Below are 18641 nucleotides of genomic sequence, written 5' to 3' on the forward strand. Positions count from 1 at the left end.
TAATAATGTAATGCTTAACACTGAGGAGTGCTTTGAGCACAACAAACTATGATGACATCACACAGACTTTGCTGGGAGAATAGCTCAGAACCTTAAAGGAATGAGTCCTACCATTCCATGTCCTCTTTATAGTCTCTGTAGTAATGTCTATCATATCAGTATAGCTTGAATATAGTTGCTAATATGCATCTACATTAAACTATACCTTATTAAAGACATGAGCTTACTTTTGTTTGACTAGTCAATGATTTCCTATTACATGACCAGACCAACCCTGTAGAAGTTTATCTAAAACAAGGATGTTGGCAGTAAACCTACCCATGGTGAGCAAAGATGCAAATGATATCAATGAACAAGGTGGTCTGAAATGAGAATTTTTCATACAATCACTTGACATTTCAAAGCATTTTACATTCAGTGAAGCACTTTTGAAGCTTTTACACTGATCTAATGTAGCAAACATTGCAGCTGAGTCGAGAACAATGAACTTCTGCATGCAGTATGGTCATAATGACCGGATAATCTGTTTTTATGATGTTGCTCAAGGGATAAATATTGGTCAGGACTGTAGGGATAATTCCACTGCTCTTCTTCAAAAATAGTGCCAATGTTTATACATCATTCTGGTTTTAGACAGGTTTCAGTTCCACCCAAAAGACAGGCAACACTAATGAAATTATGGTCTGGACAATCACCTGATGAAGAAGTGTCACTCCGAAAGCTAGTGCTTCCAAATAAACCTGTTGGACTATAACCTGGTGTTGTGTGATTTTTAACTGAAATCATGGTGTTCCCTCGGTATTGTTTGAGAATATCAGCCTTTATTTTTACAGTGAAGTGAAATCCTTTCGGCAGCAAGTTGCTGTACTCTGCAATGCGCTGCATGAAATGTTTGACTGAAGTGAATTTGATGGGAACTTTCACAAGAAAATAGGATATATACTTGAAACAGAAATGAGGATGTGGTGGATGTGGGCACAGTTACAATGTTTAAAAGACAATTGAATTAAGTACGTGAATAGGAAAAATTTGGAGGGATATGGGCCAGGAGCAGGCAGGTGGCACTAGCTTAGTTTGGGATTATGATCGATGTTCATTGGTTGGACTGAAGGGTCTGTTTCCGTGGTGTATGACTCTATGAGCAGAGCTATGGGAAAAGATTAGGGTAATGGGACTATTAGGTAGCCTCTTCAAAAAGCACCAATTACCATAATGAGCTGAATAGTGACATTCAGTGGTGAGTGACTTCATGATTCTGAGATGTCTGGTACAAGGCTGCATTCAGTTATCTTTATCCCCATGCTAGGCAAAAACAATGAATGCAGATGCTAGAAACCAGATTCTGGATTAGTGGTGCTGGAAGAGCACAGCAGTTCAGGCAGCATCCAAGGAGCTTCGAAATCGACGTTTCGGGCAAAAGCCCTTCATCAGGAAGGGCCATGTTGTCTAATCTCTAGTTATCGTCTGGATCAATTGCCTTTATGAGGATTGGTGGGGAAGAGAAGTGGAGAAGGAAACAGTAGTTGTGGCTTTGTGTCATATTCAGGTTCTTTTGCAACATACAGAAACGTCAAACCTGAACACTGTGGAAAACACGTGAAACGAAACGGAGTGTAGATTCAAGGCACAGGAAACAGTACATCTGAATAGAAAAAAAAGAGCGAGGGTGGAGGAAATTGCGGAGACCACAGAAGAGGACGGTTGCAAACAGGTCTGCTGTGAGATGGAAGTAAAAATGCCTCGTGTTTAAGAGTCTGCTGAAGTTTCACAGTAATCGCAAAATGGCAAGACAGTACTCATTGAAAAGACAAATACTACCACAGCGGATTTACTGGATTTGCCTGATTGTTTTAAACAATGTGGCGCTCAACATAGAGGCAAACGGTGAGTCTTTAACACGATTTCTATTTTGTATTTTAAGATAGCAGGAAGGAAACATTTTGAAGCACGTATTTACCACTACCCCATTCAGAACAAGACTCTCTGTTTACCTTATTTGAAATACGTAGTTGAAAAATATATTTGTCTTTCATATCACTTAAATTTTGTTTCAATTAAATGAGGGATGTCTTCAGATGTGGTGTTCCTGTCTCTGAACCAGAAACTCCAGTTCAAGTCCAACTCGAGGATTTGATGGCTAAGTCAGGCATCTAACCAAGCTGAGGACTTGTAAATCCTGCCAATGCAAGCCAATGGCAAGAGGGGAAGATCTTCCTGGTCAGTGATTTGAGGGAACTGAAATTGAAGCCTCCGTGTCACTATTCCTGTCTCAGAACAATAACCTGCATGGAAAGGTGCGCGTGGTTGGGCGACTTGGGACGAAGGAAGTGGCATGTTGGCTCAGTGTGGATCAAATTGGTGCCAATAGATGGTGTCGGTTCTGGCTGGGATGCATTTGAGTCCCGCGCCCTTGACTTATCCATGGTTGATGCTGCGGCACTGTGGGTCAGACCTTCCTTCAGGAAAAGAATTAAAGGTGCTAAAAGATTCCTGCCCATAGTTTGATTTTCATTTGAAATCAAAATGCTGATCTTCATCAACAATAGGGTCAAATCTGTCACATGGAGTAATATTTCAAATCTTCTTTAAATGAACCAGAACAACAGAAAATATTTCTTGTGTTCTTGTGCTTGTGTGTCTCTCCTCTTATAAATGTTGTATAAAAATGTAATATCTTATAAAATCCAAATAGATAATTTGGAATTAGAAGGACCTTTTAAAACCTAAGTTAATCACTGCCTCAAATGCCAAGGAACGAAAAATAATCTTGTACTTACAGGAAATAATATGGCAGGGTGCAGCCCAGTGATGAGAATGCTTAAGGTATCTAACTGGATGGGAAAATCCCAAACTATATTCAATTGAATAAGTCATTTGAACTATTTAATCCAAAAAAGTTGATTGTGCAATTTATTTAGTTTACAGCCTGGACTATTTCTTTATTTGCACTGCAGTAATGTGCAAGGCATTATTTACTGATATTGGATCAGTGGTGCTGGAAGAGCACAGCAATTCAGGCAGCATCCGAGGAGCTTCGAAATCGACGTTTCGGGCAAAAGCCCTTCTTTTATTCCTGATGAAGGGCTTTTGCCCGAAACGTCGATTTCAAAGCTCCTCGGACGCTGCCTGAATTGCTGTGCTCTTCCAGCACCACTGATCCAGAATCTGTTTTCCAGCATCTGCAGTCATTGTTTTTACCTCATTATTTACTGATATCCCTAGTTGGATTGTGGACATGAGAAGTCACCATGTACAGCCATGTGTGGGGCAAACTGATTAGGGGTAACAAGTTTCCTTTCTTTCAGTAAACTAATTGAAGTTCAACAGATTTATTCTTTCCCACTTTGTGGTAATCACTGGCAACTTTGATAAATTCACTTTTACAACCTCCACCATAGAAATTGTACTAAATGGATTACTGGCGTATCACCATAAACATTGGACTACTGAATGAACAGGCCAATAATCCGAATTAATCCTAACAAGTTGAAGGCAATAAATCATGAACTAACATGTATAGAGAATTATGAAGTTGAACATCGCAGCTGATATTTTATTGTCACTCTGTAATAGTTTTGTGTGTAATCCACTAGATAGGAATGCAATGCAGCGTGTATTCTATGAAACTGTGTGCTGAATATAAATCTATATTCAACTTAAAGATACTGGGAGTAAACCATACAAATCTAACAAGTGCCATCCTGTGCTGAGTTAGCTGTTCTTAACTGTAAAGTGAATTGAACCCTGTAACTGTTCCTAAAGTAAGAATGCTGGCAAGTTAGAATAGACAAGGAGTACAGTGATTTCTGCTTTTTGGTAAAGATTGAAAAACCATTCCTTTTTGAGGGTATAATTGTTAGCTGATCGGAAGACCTTAGGATATAATTTAAACTCGTGGAACTAAATTGTTTTAATGTGCTAGTTAGACAAAGAGATCATGCATGGCCAGTTGTTATTAAGGCTTAAGAATAGGAGGCTTGACAAACACAGGAAATATCCTTCAGCTCAAGTTTCCACCAGTTGTTAAATGACACTTTCTTAATGTGAATCACACAACTGAGAACGTTATACTGAATAAGAAGATTGAAGTTTTATGGGTAAGTGGCCAGCAATTGAGAGGTATGCTTCACTTCTTCATTCTGCAGTCAAATGTTTGATATTTCTAAAGATCAGGGACAATATGTAGAAGAGACCAGATTTCTTAAAACAAAATCAAAAATGGCCAGTTGCTTCCAGCATGACCTTGAAAGGCTAAATTATCTCCTTCTGAATCACAATCTCTCTCTGATTTCATCATTTAACAGCTTGACTGGGCTAACCAGAACTAAAGCCAATTGGTCCAAGATCAATATATCTTTGTCATCCCAGAAAGTTTGCTTCATTGTTATACCTGAGGCTACAGAAGAGCCTTGTGTACATGAATTAAGACAGAGATTAATTTATTTGTAGGTTGGAATTGACCCATATGTCTCAGAAGATGGAGTTGAATATGTGTACTTGTACAGGAATTGCCAAGTTGCCACCACTTTTCAAACACACTAACGAAACCAGACATCCTTGCTACTCCATATTCTCTTCCAGGTTCAATTAGTATTTTTTATTGAATCCCTACAGTGTGGAAACAGGTCATCTGGCCCAATAAGTCCACACCAATCCTCCGAAGAGCATCCCACCCAAAACCATTCCCCTACGTTTATCCCTGACTAATGCAGCTAACCTACACATCCCTGGACACTATGGTCAATTTAGCATGGCCAATTCACCCAATTTGCACATTTGTGGGAGGAAACCGGAGCACCTGAAGGAAACCCACACAGACACAGGAGAATGTGTAAACTCCACACAGACAGTCGCCCGAGGCTGGAATTGAACCCGGGTCCCTGGCGCTGTGAGGCAGCAGTGCTAACCACTGAGCCACCGTGCCGCCCCAATTAGTATTGTGGTATATCAATTTGCTGATTCTTAACTCAGTCTGATTCTGAGCCAAAATTAAGGCTCGGAGACAATGCAAGCAAGTAAACATCAATTGGTACGGTGCTTGTTGCACAGCTGTTTTCATTACACTTTACATTTATTATAAAATTCAATTTAATATTCTAACACAAACTTCTACAATTAAACTTACATTCTAGTCAATGTAAGACATTATTCTGATAACATAAGACCATAAGATGTAGGAGCAGAATTCGACCATCTAGCCCATCGAGTCTGTTCCGCCATTCGATCATGCCTGATATGTTACTCAACCCCATTCTCCTGCCTTCCCCCTGTAACCCTTGATCCCTTTACTAATCAAGAGCCTATCTCTGTCTTAAAGACATTCAACAACAGTTTTCAACTACTTTGTTTTCTAACGTTCTCCATTAAGTTCAGTTAATATACATTAGCGCTTAATGTCATTTCAGTCAGAATAGTATTTCTGAGAATTTCTAATCTTGCGTAATAATCCAGTGAATTGTATTAAAGAACCCTTTCGTCTTAGTCAGTAAAAACACCAGATATTAGTAGGTCATGTACATCAATAGAAAGCCTCTGCTGAGTTAGCTGATTCTAAGGTTCAGGAAGCATTAAATGATATAACAATTGGCCTGATCCCTCTTAACTAAAGAGGGATAAATAGAAAACAGTCCCTCCCTCTCTCCCCATCCCTCCTTCACCTTGATGGTCTGCATCGCATTTAGTGAGTTTTGTACATAAATTAATCAATTGAAAAACACGGGTGGCTTACTGGTGATGGTCAATAGGTAGAAAGAAAATACCACGGCGATTTGGCAATGGAAAGTGTGACCGTTCAGTTATGTGTAAGAACACTTCTGGATACAGAGAAAATAAAAATAAAAATAAATAAAAAACATTTCCACTTCTATTCAGGACAGGGATAGAATTGGACCTGACATTTCTGAATAGCTTTCTGACAAATGTCATTTAGGCTCGCATATTAAAAATTCCTGCCTGCACACTGCACTAGATAATTGTCACCACCTACTGACATAAATTTCAGCATTGTTCAGCATTCTCAGAAGAGGGAAGGAGAAATTGAGCAAAGCAACAGTTTTCACCAGGATGCTGCACTTAAACTCTTATTAAGAGATTGCACTATTTGGAACTGATCAATTGTTAGCTGTTTTCTCAATAAAGTTGCAGCTGAATTTGCTGCAATCACTTTTCAGTAAAATTGTCATTGAACATTATCCGCATGGAGTATACCTCCAATCAATGTCCAAGGTAAAAACTAATGCTGCTAGAAAGGCTGAATCTAAATTGAATAAAATTGACCGTAGCCGTGGGGACAGAATCACAAGCCTAGAAACTGATTGATGCCACTAGCTGTTTTACAGGCATAAAATATTCTGCACATGAAGTGTGTCATAGAGATGCACAGCATGGAAACAGTCTTCAGTCCAACCCATCCATGATGACCAGATATCCTAAATTAATATAGTCCCATTTGCCAGCACTTGGTCTCTATACCTCTAAACCCTTCCTATTCATATACCCATCAAGATGTCTTTTAAATATTGTAATTGTACCTCCTCCACTACTCTCTCTGGCAGTTTATTCTATACACGCACCACCCTCTGTGTGAAAAAGTTGCCCCTTAGGAGCCTTTTAGATCTCTTCCCTCTCTTCTTAAATCTATGCCCTCTAGCTTTGGAATCCCCTAACCTGGGGAAAAGACTTGACTATTCACCATATCCATGGCCCCTCCTGATTTTATAAACCTCTACAAAGTCAGCCTTCAGCCTCTGATGCTCCAGGAAAAATAGCCCTAGCCTATTTAACCTCTCCCTATTGCTCAAACCTTCCAACACTGGCAATATCCTTGCAAATCCTTTCTGAACCCTTTCAAGTTTAACAACATCTTTATTATATCAAGGAGACCAGAACTGAATGCAATATTCCAAAAATGGCCTAACCAATGTCCCGTACAGCCGCAATATGACCTCCTACACTCAATGCATGATATTAGTGAAGTCAGAAAGGGGCATCCAAGCATTTCGAGAGGTGGCCTTTGTATGTAGGCAAATTAGATGGAAAGAAATAAAAGCAGAAATTGCTGGAAAAACTCTGCAACTCTGGCAACATCAGTGGAGAGAAAGCGGAGTTAATGTTTCAGACCCAGTGACCTCCTTCAGGACAGGGTCACTGGGCCCAGAACATCTGGGCAGCTCTGTGATTAGCACTGCTGCCTTATAGCACCAGTGACCTGGGTTCAATTACAGTCTCAGTGTAGAGTTTGCATGTTCTCCAAGTGTACGCGTAGGTTTACTCAGGATGTTCTGATTTCCTCCCACAGACCAAAGATGTGCGGGTTAGGTGGATCTGCTGTGATAAATTACCCTGCAATGTCCAAGGATCTGCAGGCTAGATGGATTAGCCATGGTAAATGTGGGGTTACAGGGATATTTTGGGTGGGATGCTCATCAGCGGGTCACTGCAGACTTGATGGGCTATGGCCTATTTCTGCACGTGGGGATTCTATGACGCTGCCAGACCTGCTGAGTTTTTCCAGCAATATCTGTTTTTGTTTCTGATTTTGAGCATTTAAGTTCTTTAGTTTTCCTTTCTTGTTCACATGAAAAGATACATGTGAAAAGTTGGTTTGCAAAAGAGTATTCAAGACAATTGTATTTCTACGTGCAGCATGGTCAGTGGACAGCTGAAGGCTGACACCAAAATGGAATGTTTAAAATAAAATGTGTGAATGTCATTGCCATCTCCTGCTCATCTCTGGATATCTAATTGGTTTCTGTTGAGGTCTGAGGTCCAGTCTAAACTGCTCATCTCCAGTTTGTGATCAGGAAATTAGCCATTCTTCAACAAACTGGTCACACACTCTCTCTATTTTTGGTTGGTTTTATTTGACCATTGTTCTCCTTTATTTATGTATTTTACTGCAGCAAAACAGGACACGCCACTGTAGCTTCAACTGACTGCTGACCACTAGTCTTATGTATTAGGCCCGTTCAACTGACCATATCAATTAAATAGATCAATTAAAAGTAAAATACTTCAGGTGCTGGAAATCTGAAACATACAGAAAATGCTGGAGAAACTCAGCAGGTCTGGCAACATCTGTCGAGAAAGAAACAAAATTAACATTTTGAGACCAGTGTGACTCTTCTTCACTGAAGAACAATTAATTAGATAATTTGAACTAGAAGATTTATTAATTTAAACAGTTAAAAATGATTTAACATGAGCAACATAACATGGGGAACTAGTCGCAATTTGATGAGCGTGTGCAATTGGCAGAAGCTCAGAATTCTGATATAATAGGGGCCTACAGAGTTTCTTAAATTCGTTCAGGGGACATGGGCATCGCTGAGTGGGCTAACATTTGTTGCCCAACCCTTGTGGTCTCTGAGAAGGTGGTGGTGAGCTGCTTCCTTGGATTGCTGAAGTCCTTGTGCTATAGATAACCCCACAATGCCGTTAGGGAGTGAGTTTTAGGATCTTGACCCAGCAACAGTGAAGGAATGGCACTATATTTCCAAGTCAGAATGATGCTTGCCTTGAACAGGAACTTGCAGTTTTCCATATACCTGCTGTCTTTGTCCTTCCAGTTGGAAGTGATCATGGGTTTGGAAGGCCCTGTCTAAGAAGCAGCAGGAACAAGATGAATTTCTGCAGTGCATCTTGTAGATGCTACACACTGCTGTTACTGAGCATTAGTTGGAGGGAGTGGATGCTTGTAGATGTGATGCCAATCAAGCGGGTTGTTTTGTCCTGGATGGTGACAAGCTTCTTGAATGTAGTTGGAGCTGCACCCATCCAAGCAAATAGGAAGTATTCCATTGCTCTCCAGGCTTATACCTTGTAAGTGATGGACAGCTTTGGGATTTAGAAAGTTACTTGGTGCAGAATTCCTAGCCTATGACTTGCTTTTGTAGCCACTGTATTTATAAGGCTCGTCCCAATTTCTTTGGCCAATGTTAACAACCAGGAGAAGTCAATGATATTCATGTCATTGAATGTTAGGAGACAATAGTTAGATTCTCTCCTGTCAGAGGTGATCATTACCTGGCAATTGTGTGGCGTTAATGTTACTTGCCATTTTTTAACCCGAGCTTGGATATTGTCCACATCTTGTGGTATTTGATCTCAGACTGTTTCAATATCTGTAGTGTTGTGGATGGTGCAGAACATTATACAATCATCGGCAGCCAACCCCACTTCTAATGATGGAGGGAAGTTCACTGAAGAAGCAGCTGAAGATGTTTGGGCCTAGGACATTGCACTGAGTCCCCTTGTGGTGTAGTGGTAGTATTCCTATCTCTGAACCAGGAGACCAGCATTCAAGTCCCACCTCCTCCAGAGGTGTGCAACAACATTTCTGATTGGTTAGAAAATATCTAGTCTGAGTTTCCTGCAGAGACTTGAGTTGAAATGTTATTTGAAACAGCAGAAAAAATGACAGAAACAGAAACTACTTATGGACTTAACTCATCTATGCGGAAAATTCCACTCCTCTTCTGGGTACTTCATTTAATTCAGTGAGTTTCTTGTTATCTGTCAGAGATCTTACAGAGCCTCGACACCAATAATCAGTTAGTGCACTCAGCAAACTGACAGAATGTAAATCGAAACTACACATGTGTGTAATTTGAAATGGCATTTTATTGAGGGGGTGGATCTCATCAGCTGCAGAGCCTGCTGCATCGAATGCCAGTCAGGCATTGATGAGGTCTCCAGCAGGACTTCACCTGGAAGTAAAACTTTGGGAGAAGATGTCCCACTCAACAATAGAGTCTTGCATTCAGCATCACCAGGAAAGAGGCTGTGGCTGCTGCTGAAAGAGCACCTAGCACACCGGAGAATCCAGGCACAAGATAAATGACTTATATGGGAGATAGGTTTCCGGGATTGTGGGTTGCAGGAAAGTTAGGGTGTGCAAGGTGTCTGAAGCAAGGCCAAGGCATAGCTCTAAGCACTTCCTGTCCTTTGGCCTGTCCCTCAATCAGATATTGACTGCCTTTGATGGAGCGATCACTCACCCACCCACCCACACTCCCACCTCCACCCACTCTCTCAAAATATGACTGATTGACCTGTCAGGCAGACCGAACGGGGGTGAACTTGCATTTAATTTGGTTAGTCTGAGCAACGCGGTGCCCTTCCTGCCTCCACGTTCAACACCTATGGATAGGAAAATGAGGCCTTTTTCATGAAACTAGAAAGTGGCGTTTGTAAATGCAATCATTTAAAAATGTGATTTTCAGATTGCAAGGGATCATTGTTGCAGACAAGTGCATTTTCCAGTTATATCTTTGATGGTATGATCAAATGCTGGAAATACAAAATAGGTTAATCAGCAGCAAAAAGGTGCATAACCTACTTCAGATTAGAAACTGGACAATCAGTAATGTCTTCGTAGGATGGAAGAATGGGAGAAAAAATAAAAAGGTGAACTGATGCTTAAACGGCAAACTCTCTAGCCACCCAACTCCACCTGGAAGTCACATTTTTAAATGACCTCTGTTTTATTGCATTGGGATTGTGTTGCCCTAGTAACTGGAATCGGTTATCTTTTCCTCTTTAAATTAATGATTTTGTTTCTGGACCCAGAAATATCACACTAATATTCAAATTATGTGGATTATTATACGAAAATGTGGAACTGAAATATTCCAGAATTATATAGCTGTGCATTAAAGTTTCAATATTCTTTATGACTTTTTGCTTGCTCTTTCCATAGAATTCTCTACTTTGGCTTGTAATAGGGGTGTAGACATGTGACTGAATACTCAATAGTCCACACTCCGTCAAATATAAAACTTTTTTTTTAAGAAATGAAGTATTTGTTTAGTCTAGATTTGGGACAGAAGCTTGCCGGAGGTTTGTCATGATGTAGAAATCATTACTCTGGATTAATACTTCCTTAAATTAACTGGAATGGAACTGGAGCATTTGAGCTATAAGGAGAGGTTGAATAGGCTGCGACTTCTTTCTCTGGAGCATCGGAGGCTGATGGGCAACCTTTTAGCGGTTTTATGCCCGGCATGGATAATGTGAATAGCCAAGATTTTTTTCCAAGGGTAGTGGAGTCCAAAAGTAGAGAGCACAGGTGAGAGGGGAAAGATTTAAAACGGACCTGAGGGACAACATTTTCATACAGAGGGTGGTCCATGTATGGAACAAGCTGCCAGGGGAGTTGGTGGAGGTGGGTACAATTACAACATTTAAAAGGCATCTGCATAGGTACATGTATTCAGAGGGATATTGGCCAAATGATGGCAAATGGGACTAGGTCACTGTACGATATCTGGTCAGCGCGAACGATTTGGACCGATGGGTTTGTTTCTGTGCCATGTGACTCTGTGACTCTATTGCTGCTCATTAACATGGCTCAGCTTCTATTGCAACTGATCACAGAAATATAAAAGAGAGGGCCACATTGGTTTTGCCACATGACATGTGATTAGAAGATAAAATCGCTCTTGAGTGTCAATTAAAATTATAAACCCCTTTGACTTAGATCCAGCAAAGACAGATTTGCTCTGAAGCGGATACAGAGGAATGTTGCCTGGATTAGCAATTGCAGCTATGTGGAAGGTTGTTTTCCTTAGAACAAATAAAACTGAGGGGTGATTTAATGAGTGTATGAAATGATGAGGACTGGAAAATGAGATTAGAATGGGTGGTAAGTTCTTCTCTCAAATAGTGCATACACGATATGCTGTTTGACCTCTCTCTGTGCAGTAGCTTTTCTGTCATTATATGGCTCTAAATTCAGGTCCAAAAGTTAAGTTGATATTATTCATTTCCACAACTTTTTGATTAAAATAAGGCAACACAATTAAGTAAAAAAATTCTTCCTGCATTTACTTCTTTATTAAATTACTGTGTTACACCACATTGGGATAGTGTACTGGAAATCAGACCCACTATCTGCAAAAATGTCACAAAAGTTAAAGATTTTAAAACTGTGTGCCTAATCCCCAAACTATCTGTCTTTTAGACCTAGATTGATAGAACACACAGACTGATGAATAATTATGATCTCTTGGCATATGACTCGACCAATTAAAACTCTTACCCCCTTATATAAACCACACCTCTATACACATACAGATAGAAAAACAAAAACAAAAACAGAAGTTGCTGGAAAAGCTCAGCACATCTGGCAGCATCTGTGAAGAGAAAGCAAAGTTAACGTTTCGGGTCCGGTGACCCTTCCCCAGAAAAACAAAACATGGTTGCTATGAGCAGAGGGGAAGATAGGGAAACAAGTTCAGCGGCTCCTGTTCATGTGATTTGGTGAGATAATGCTTGCACCAATCAGACCCTTGCTTCCATCAGTGGATGCTTTCTCTCGTTTGAGGCAGCACAGAGTGACTGCTTCACACTTAAAAAGGTATCTGACATATTAATTAAATGGTCACAGCTCAGAACAACTGCTGAAGGAAACTGGTTTTGCTTCAGGCTGAAAGTGATTTCTTCCTCAAAGACCACAGACAGGACCTGAGCGTACAGAGAAGATGGCTTCTCACAACCTTGTTCAAAGCTCCAAGCTATCAGTGCCAGTGGTACTAATTACATAGCTGTTAGCAGGCAAAAGGCCTTTGTTGTTGATAACTGGTCAGTGGCCCACAGACCTACTTTATGCTGGTTGAATCTCCAATTGTAGACACCCTTTTGTGGTGTAAAATTCCAAGCAGTGGAATGTGGTGAAACGGTTAAAAATTATGTCCCAATACATGTGTGAATCTAACCGGAATGGAGGTGTTGCTTAGTCCCGTGTGAATCTTCTTATCTGTATGTAACCAGAATGGAATGTGTTTTTTAGCCTTGCTCTGCTGTTCACATGAATGTTTATATCTGGAAAAGAATAAAAAGCTGGAAAAGTCTCCAGTTCGGTGAGTCTGCTCCGGGGTTACGTTTAACCGCCGAGCGTGGGTTGTTGGCAACCGCTCTACAAGAACTGACGGCTCCCAGTTTTTGTAACATGTAGAGTGAGCATAAACCAGACCCGTTGTGCGACACTGCGGGGAATAAAATGCCCATATTCTAGCAGTCTCGCCTCTTGGTCGTTTGTTCTGTGTCAGACTACTCTCCTACGAACCTGACCTTGAGAATTTTTTAAAACATTTGGCGTAGTCGGGCAGGATCAATCGCAATTGAGGAGAGATTTTGATACAGAACAATGTTTTGGAAAACGACTAAGAAACCAGAAGAACAAACTGTGGAGGTCCCGACCGTCCCGGGATGGCATGGATGTGGGCATGTACGTGGCAGTTTGTTTGAGAAAGGATCCCAGTCCTGCCGAAGAACCCCTTGCCTGGGGTACAGCGGAGGATGTGGGCATGTCCAAAAGGCTGAAGCGGAGTTAACAGAATTGAATGGGATTGAACTGAACTGAACTGAGTGGAACTGAAGTGAATCAAATTGAACGGAACAAAATGGAACTGAGCTAAATTGAATTGAAATGGACGGAACTGAATTGAACACAATTGAATTGAACTGAACAGACCTGAACTGAGCTGAATTGAACTACACTGAATTGACTGAACTGAAATTAACTGAAACGAATTGCATAATGTAACACATGTATTGGGCCAAGCAGTGGAATGTGGTGTAAAATTCCAAGCAGTGGAATGTGGTGAAACGGTTAAAAATTATGTCCCAATACATGTGTGAATCTAACCGGAATGGAGGTGTTGCTTAGTCCCGTGTGAATCTTCTTATCTGTATGTAACCAGAATGGAATGTGTTTTTTAGCCTTGCTCTGCTGTTCACATGAATGTTTATATCTGGAAAAGAATAAAAAGCTGGAAAAGTCTCCAGTTCGGTGAGTCTGCTCCGGGGTTACGTTTAACCGCCGAGCGTGGGTTGTTGGCAACCGCTCTACAAGAACTGACGGCTCCCAGTTTTTGTAACATGTAGAGTGAGCATAAACCAGACCCGTTGTGCGACACTGCGGGGAATAAAATGCCCATATTCTAGCAGTCTCGCCTCTTGGTCGTTTGTTCTGTGTCAGACTACTCTCCTACGAACCTGACCTTGAGAATTTTTTAAAACACCTTTGCATAAGCTCATCTGCAAATCAGACTTTATTGCATGAACCAGCTGCAAAAACAATACATATTAACGTCAGGTTACTTGCTTTCAAATATGCAGCAATTCCTGAACAAATCCTTGGATTTTACGACAGTTCCTTTTTCCATTTCAGTGCATAATCAAAATGGCTTTTACATTTGATTTTTTTTTGTCTATGCACAATTATGAATTTTGAAAATCTACTTTATAAAATACAGTTTTACATATGATTGTTGACACAAAAACCAGCCAATCGGCCCAAAAGTTCTATGCTGGTCTTCATATTCCAGAAGAGCACTACTGTGCTTACTTCATCCAAACATTATTCCTTTTATGCCATTCTCCCTGATGTATTTATCTAATGTGTCCTTCAATGTATTTATCCCAGCTGTCTCAGCTACTCCATAAAACAAGTAACAGATTAAATCAGTCTCTAAATACAGGGGTTTCTCCTGAACTCTTGATTGGATTAATTTTTCTTTATATTTCTTACTCTCCCACCAAAGTATATTCACCTACAGATGATCAGAGGATTAGATAGGGTGGACAGTGAAAGTCTTTTTCCTAGGATGATGATGTTAGCTTGTATGAGGGGGCATAACTACAAATTGAGGGGTGATAGATTTAAAACAGATATCAGAGGCAGGTTCTTTACGCAGAGAGTGGTAAGGGTGTGGAATGCCCTACCTGCTAATGTAGTCAACTCAGCCACATTAGGGAGATTTAAACAATCCTTAGATAAGCACATGGATGATTTTGTGATAATGTAGGGGGATGAGCTGAGAATAGTTCACAGGTCGGCGCAACATCCAGGGCCGAAGAGCCTGTTCTGCACTGTATTGTTCTATGTTCTATGTTCTACAGAGCAGGCAGCTGATTGCCTTACTCTCAGACCTACCCCCACAGTCATTTACCTAAACAAAATGAGAAAGGAGATACTTGGGGTAAGACATTGGCCTTTCACAAACAGGATCATAGTTCATATTCGGGTCAGATGAATGGCGTATGTATAAGGATCCCTTTGAGAAACAAGATTGCGGAAGATGCCCACTAGAGACAGCCACAGCCTATTCAGCCTCTCTCTGTAGCTCAAATCCTCCAACCCTGGCAACATCCTTGTGAATCTTTTTTGAACCCTTTCAGGTTTCACAACATCCTTCTGATAGGAGCAAGACCAAAATTGCACACAATATTCTAACAGTGGCCTAACCAATGTCCTGTACAGCCACAACATGACCTCAACTCCTATACTGAATGCACTGACAAATAAAGGAAAGCATACCAATCGCCTTCTTCACTATCCTACCTATCTGCGACTTCACTTTCAAGGAGCTATGAATCTGCACGCCAAGGACTCTTTGTTCAGCAACAGCTCCCAGGACCTGAACATGAAGTGTCTAAGTCCTGCTCTGATTCGCCTTTCCAAAATGCAGCACCTCACATTTATCTAAATTAAACTCCATCTCCCTTGGCCCATATGATCAAAATCCAGTTGCACTCTGATCTAACCTTCTTCACTGTCCACTACACCTCTAATTTTGGTGTCATCTACAAATTTACTAAGTATACCTCCTGTTTTCACATCTAAATCATTTATATAAATGACAAAAAGCAGTGGACCCAGCACCAATCCTTGTGGCACACCACTGGTCACAAGCCTCCAGTCTGAAAAGCAATCCTCAACCACCACCCCCCTCTGTCTTCTACCTTCAAGTCAGTTTTGTATCCAAATGGCTCGTTCTCCCTGTATTCCATGAGATCTAACCTTGCTAATCAGTCTACCATGTCAAACGCCTTATGAAGTCCATATAGATCACATCCATATCAATCCTCTTCGTTACTTCTTCAAAAGACTCAATAAGGTCGTGGGATATTATTTCCCACACAGGAAGCCATGTTGACTATCCCTAATCAGTCCTTGCCTTTTGAATTGCATGTAAATCCTGTCCCTCAGGATTCCCTCCAACAACTTGCCTACCATCGATGTCAGTCTCACCGGTCTATAGTTCCCTGGCTTTTCCTTATCATCTTTCTTAAATAGTGGCACCACATTAACCAACCTCCAGTCTTCCGGCACCTCACCTGTGGCCATCAATGATACAAATATTTCAGCAAAGGACCCAGCAATCACTTCCCTGGCTTCCCACAGAGTTCTAGGGTATATCTGATCAGGTCCTAGGGATTTACCCACATTTATGTGTTTTATGACATCCATTACCTCTTCCACTGTAATATGGACATTTTTCAAGATGTCACCATCTATTTCCCTACATTCTAGATCTTCATGTCCTTCTCCACAGTAAACACTGATGCAAAATACTCATTTAGTATCTCCCCCATCTCCTGTGGCTCCACACATTGGCTGACTTGCTGAACTTTGAGGGGTCCTATTCTCTCTCTAGTTACCGTTTTGTCCCTAATATATTTATGAAATCCCTTTGGATTTTCCTTAACCCTATTTGCCAAAGCTATCTCATGTTCCCTTTTTGCCCTCCTGATTTCCTTCTTAAGTATACTCCTACTGTGTTTATACCTTTCTAAGGTTTCTTTCAATATATCTATACCTGACATATGCTTTCTTCTTTTTCTTAAGAAACCCTCAATTTATTTGGTCATCCAGCATTTCCTACACCTACCAACCTTTCTTTTCATCTTAACAGGAATATACTCTATCTGGACTCTCGATATCTCATTTCTGAAGGCTTCCCATTTTCCAGCTGTCACTTTACCTGTGAACATCTGCCCCCAGTCAGCTTTCGAACGTTTTTAGGTGAATGTGAGCACTGAAGATGCTGGAGATCAGAGTGGTGCTGGAAAAGCACAGCAGGTCAGGCAGCATCCGAGGAGCAGGGAAAACAATGTTTCATGCAGGAGCCCTTCATTAGGAATGAAGCTGGGAGCCTCCACGGTGGAAAGATAAATGGGAGGGGGTGGGGCTGGCTAGAAGGTAGCTAAGAGTGCAATAGGTGAATGGAGTTGGGGATGAAGTTGATAGGTTGGAGAGGAGCTGGAGTGGATAGGTGGGAAGGACGATTGGCAGGTAGGACAGTCCATGAGGATGGTGCTGGGGGGAGGGGAAATGAGGAAACTGGTGAAGTCCACATTGATGCAATGGGGTTGAAGTGTTCTGAGGCAGACGATGAGGCATTCTTCCTCCAGGCATAGGGCGGTGAGGGAAAGGCAGTGGAGGACGCCCAGGACCTGCATATCCTCGGCAGAATGGGATGGGGAATTGAAATGTTCGGCTACAGGGCAGTGGGGTTGATTGGTGCGGGTGTCCCGGAGATGTTCCCTAAAGCGCTCTGCGAGAAGGCGTCCAGTCTCCCCAGCGTAAAGGAGACTGCATTGGGAGCAACGGATACAATAAATGACATTGGTGGAAGTGCAGGTGAAACTTTGATGGATGTGGAAGGCTTCTTTGGCGCCTTGGGTGGAGGTGAGGGGGGTGGTGTGGGCACAGGTTTTGCAATTCCTGCAGTGGCAGGGGAAGGTGCCAGGACAGGAGGGTGTTGGGGGGGCGTGGACCTGACCAGGTAGTCATGGAGGAAATGGTCTTTGCGGAAAGCAGTGGGGTCCGTTTGTGGTGGAAATGTCGGCGGATGATGCGATTTATGCGAAGGTTGGTAGAGTGGAAGGTGAGAACCAGGGGGGTTCTGTCCTTGTTGTGGTTGGAGGGGTGGGGTTTGAGGGCGGAGGTGCGGGACGTGGATGAGATGTGTTGGAGGGCAGCTCATGGGAAGGGGAAATTACTGTCTTTAAAGAAGGAGGCCATCTGGTGTGTTCTGTGGTGGAATTGATCCTCCTGAGAGCAGATACAGTGGAGGCGGAGGAATTGGGAATACGGGATAGCATTTTTGCAGATGGTAGGATGGGTAGAGGTTTATTCCAGGTAACTGTGCGGGTCGGTGGGTTTGTAAAAAATGTCAGTGTTGAGTCGGTCGTCGTTGATGGAGATGGAGAGGTCCAGGAAGGGAAGGGAGGTGTCAGAAATGGTCCAGGTGAATTTAAGGTTGGGGTGGAATGTGTTGGTGAAGTTGGTGAACTGCTCAACCTCCTCGCGGGAGCACGAGGTGGCGCGATGCAGTCATCAATGTAGCGGAGGAAGAGGTGGGGAGTGGTGCTGGTGGAACTACAGAAGTTAAACTGTTCTATATAGCCAACAAAGAGACAGGCATAGTTGGGGCCCAATATTGTCAAAATTGGTCTTCCTCCAATTTAGAACTTCAACTTTTAGATTTGTCTATCCTTTTCCATCACTATTTTAAAACCAATAGAATTATGGCTGCTGGCCCCTAAGTGCTCCCCCACTGACACCTCAGTCACCTGCCCTGCCTTATTTCCCAAGAGTAGGTCAAGTTTTGCACCTTCTCTCGTAGGTACATCCACATACTGAATCAGAAAATTGTCTTGTACGCACTTAAGTAATTCCTCTCCATTTAACCCTTAACACTATGGCAGTCCCAGTCTATGTTTGGAATGTTAAAATCCCCTACCATAACCATGCTAGAGTTAATATAAATTCATTTCTACTTTTTCATTTGAGCTTTTTACATTGAGCACAGGTTAACAAATTAACTTTTTTGTAGATTCAGCTGTATACT

General features: G+C 41.7%; 1 protein-coding gene across 3 annotated transcripts in view; it reads left to right on the forward strand.

Annotated features, from left to right (window-relative positions):
- Positions 1–1670: 1670 nt before the first annotated feature.
- The window catches only part of LOC122557372 (cytokine receptor common subunit gamma-like), a 60519-nt gene continuing 43548 nt past the window's right edge, over positions 1671–18641 (forward strand). For all 3 annotated transcript variants that reach the window (XM_043705014.2, XM_043705015.2, XM_043705016.2), the window contains exon 1: positions 1671–1884. In XM_043705014.2, coding sequence (XP_043560949.1) covers positions 1782–1884 — 103 coding nt within the window. In that variant the 5' untranslated portion in view covers positions 1671–1781. The remainder of the gene's footprint in view (positions 1885–18641) is intronic.

Source organism: Chiloscyllium plagiosum, unplaced genomic scaffold (assembly GCF_037043375.1).
Source record: "Chiloscyllium plagiosum isolate Xiang-an unplaced genomic scaffold, Cpla_swu_hap1 HiC_scaffold_11, whole genome shotgun sequence".
Lineage (NCBI taxonomy): Eukaryota > Metazoa > Chordata > Chondrichthyes > Orectolobiformes > Hemiscylliidae > Chiloscyllium > Chiloscyllium plagiosum.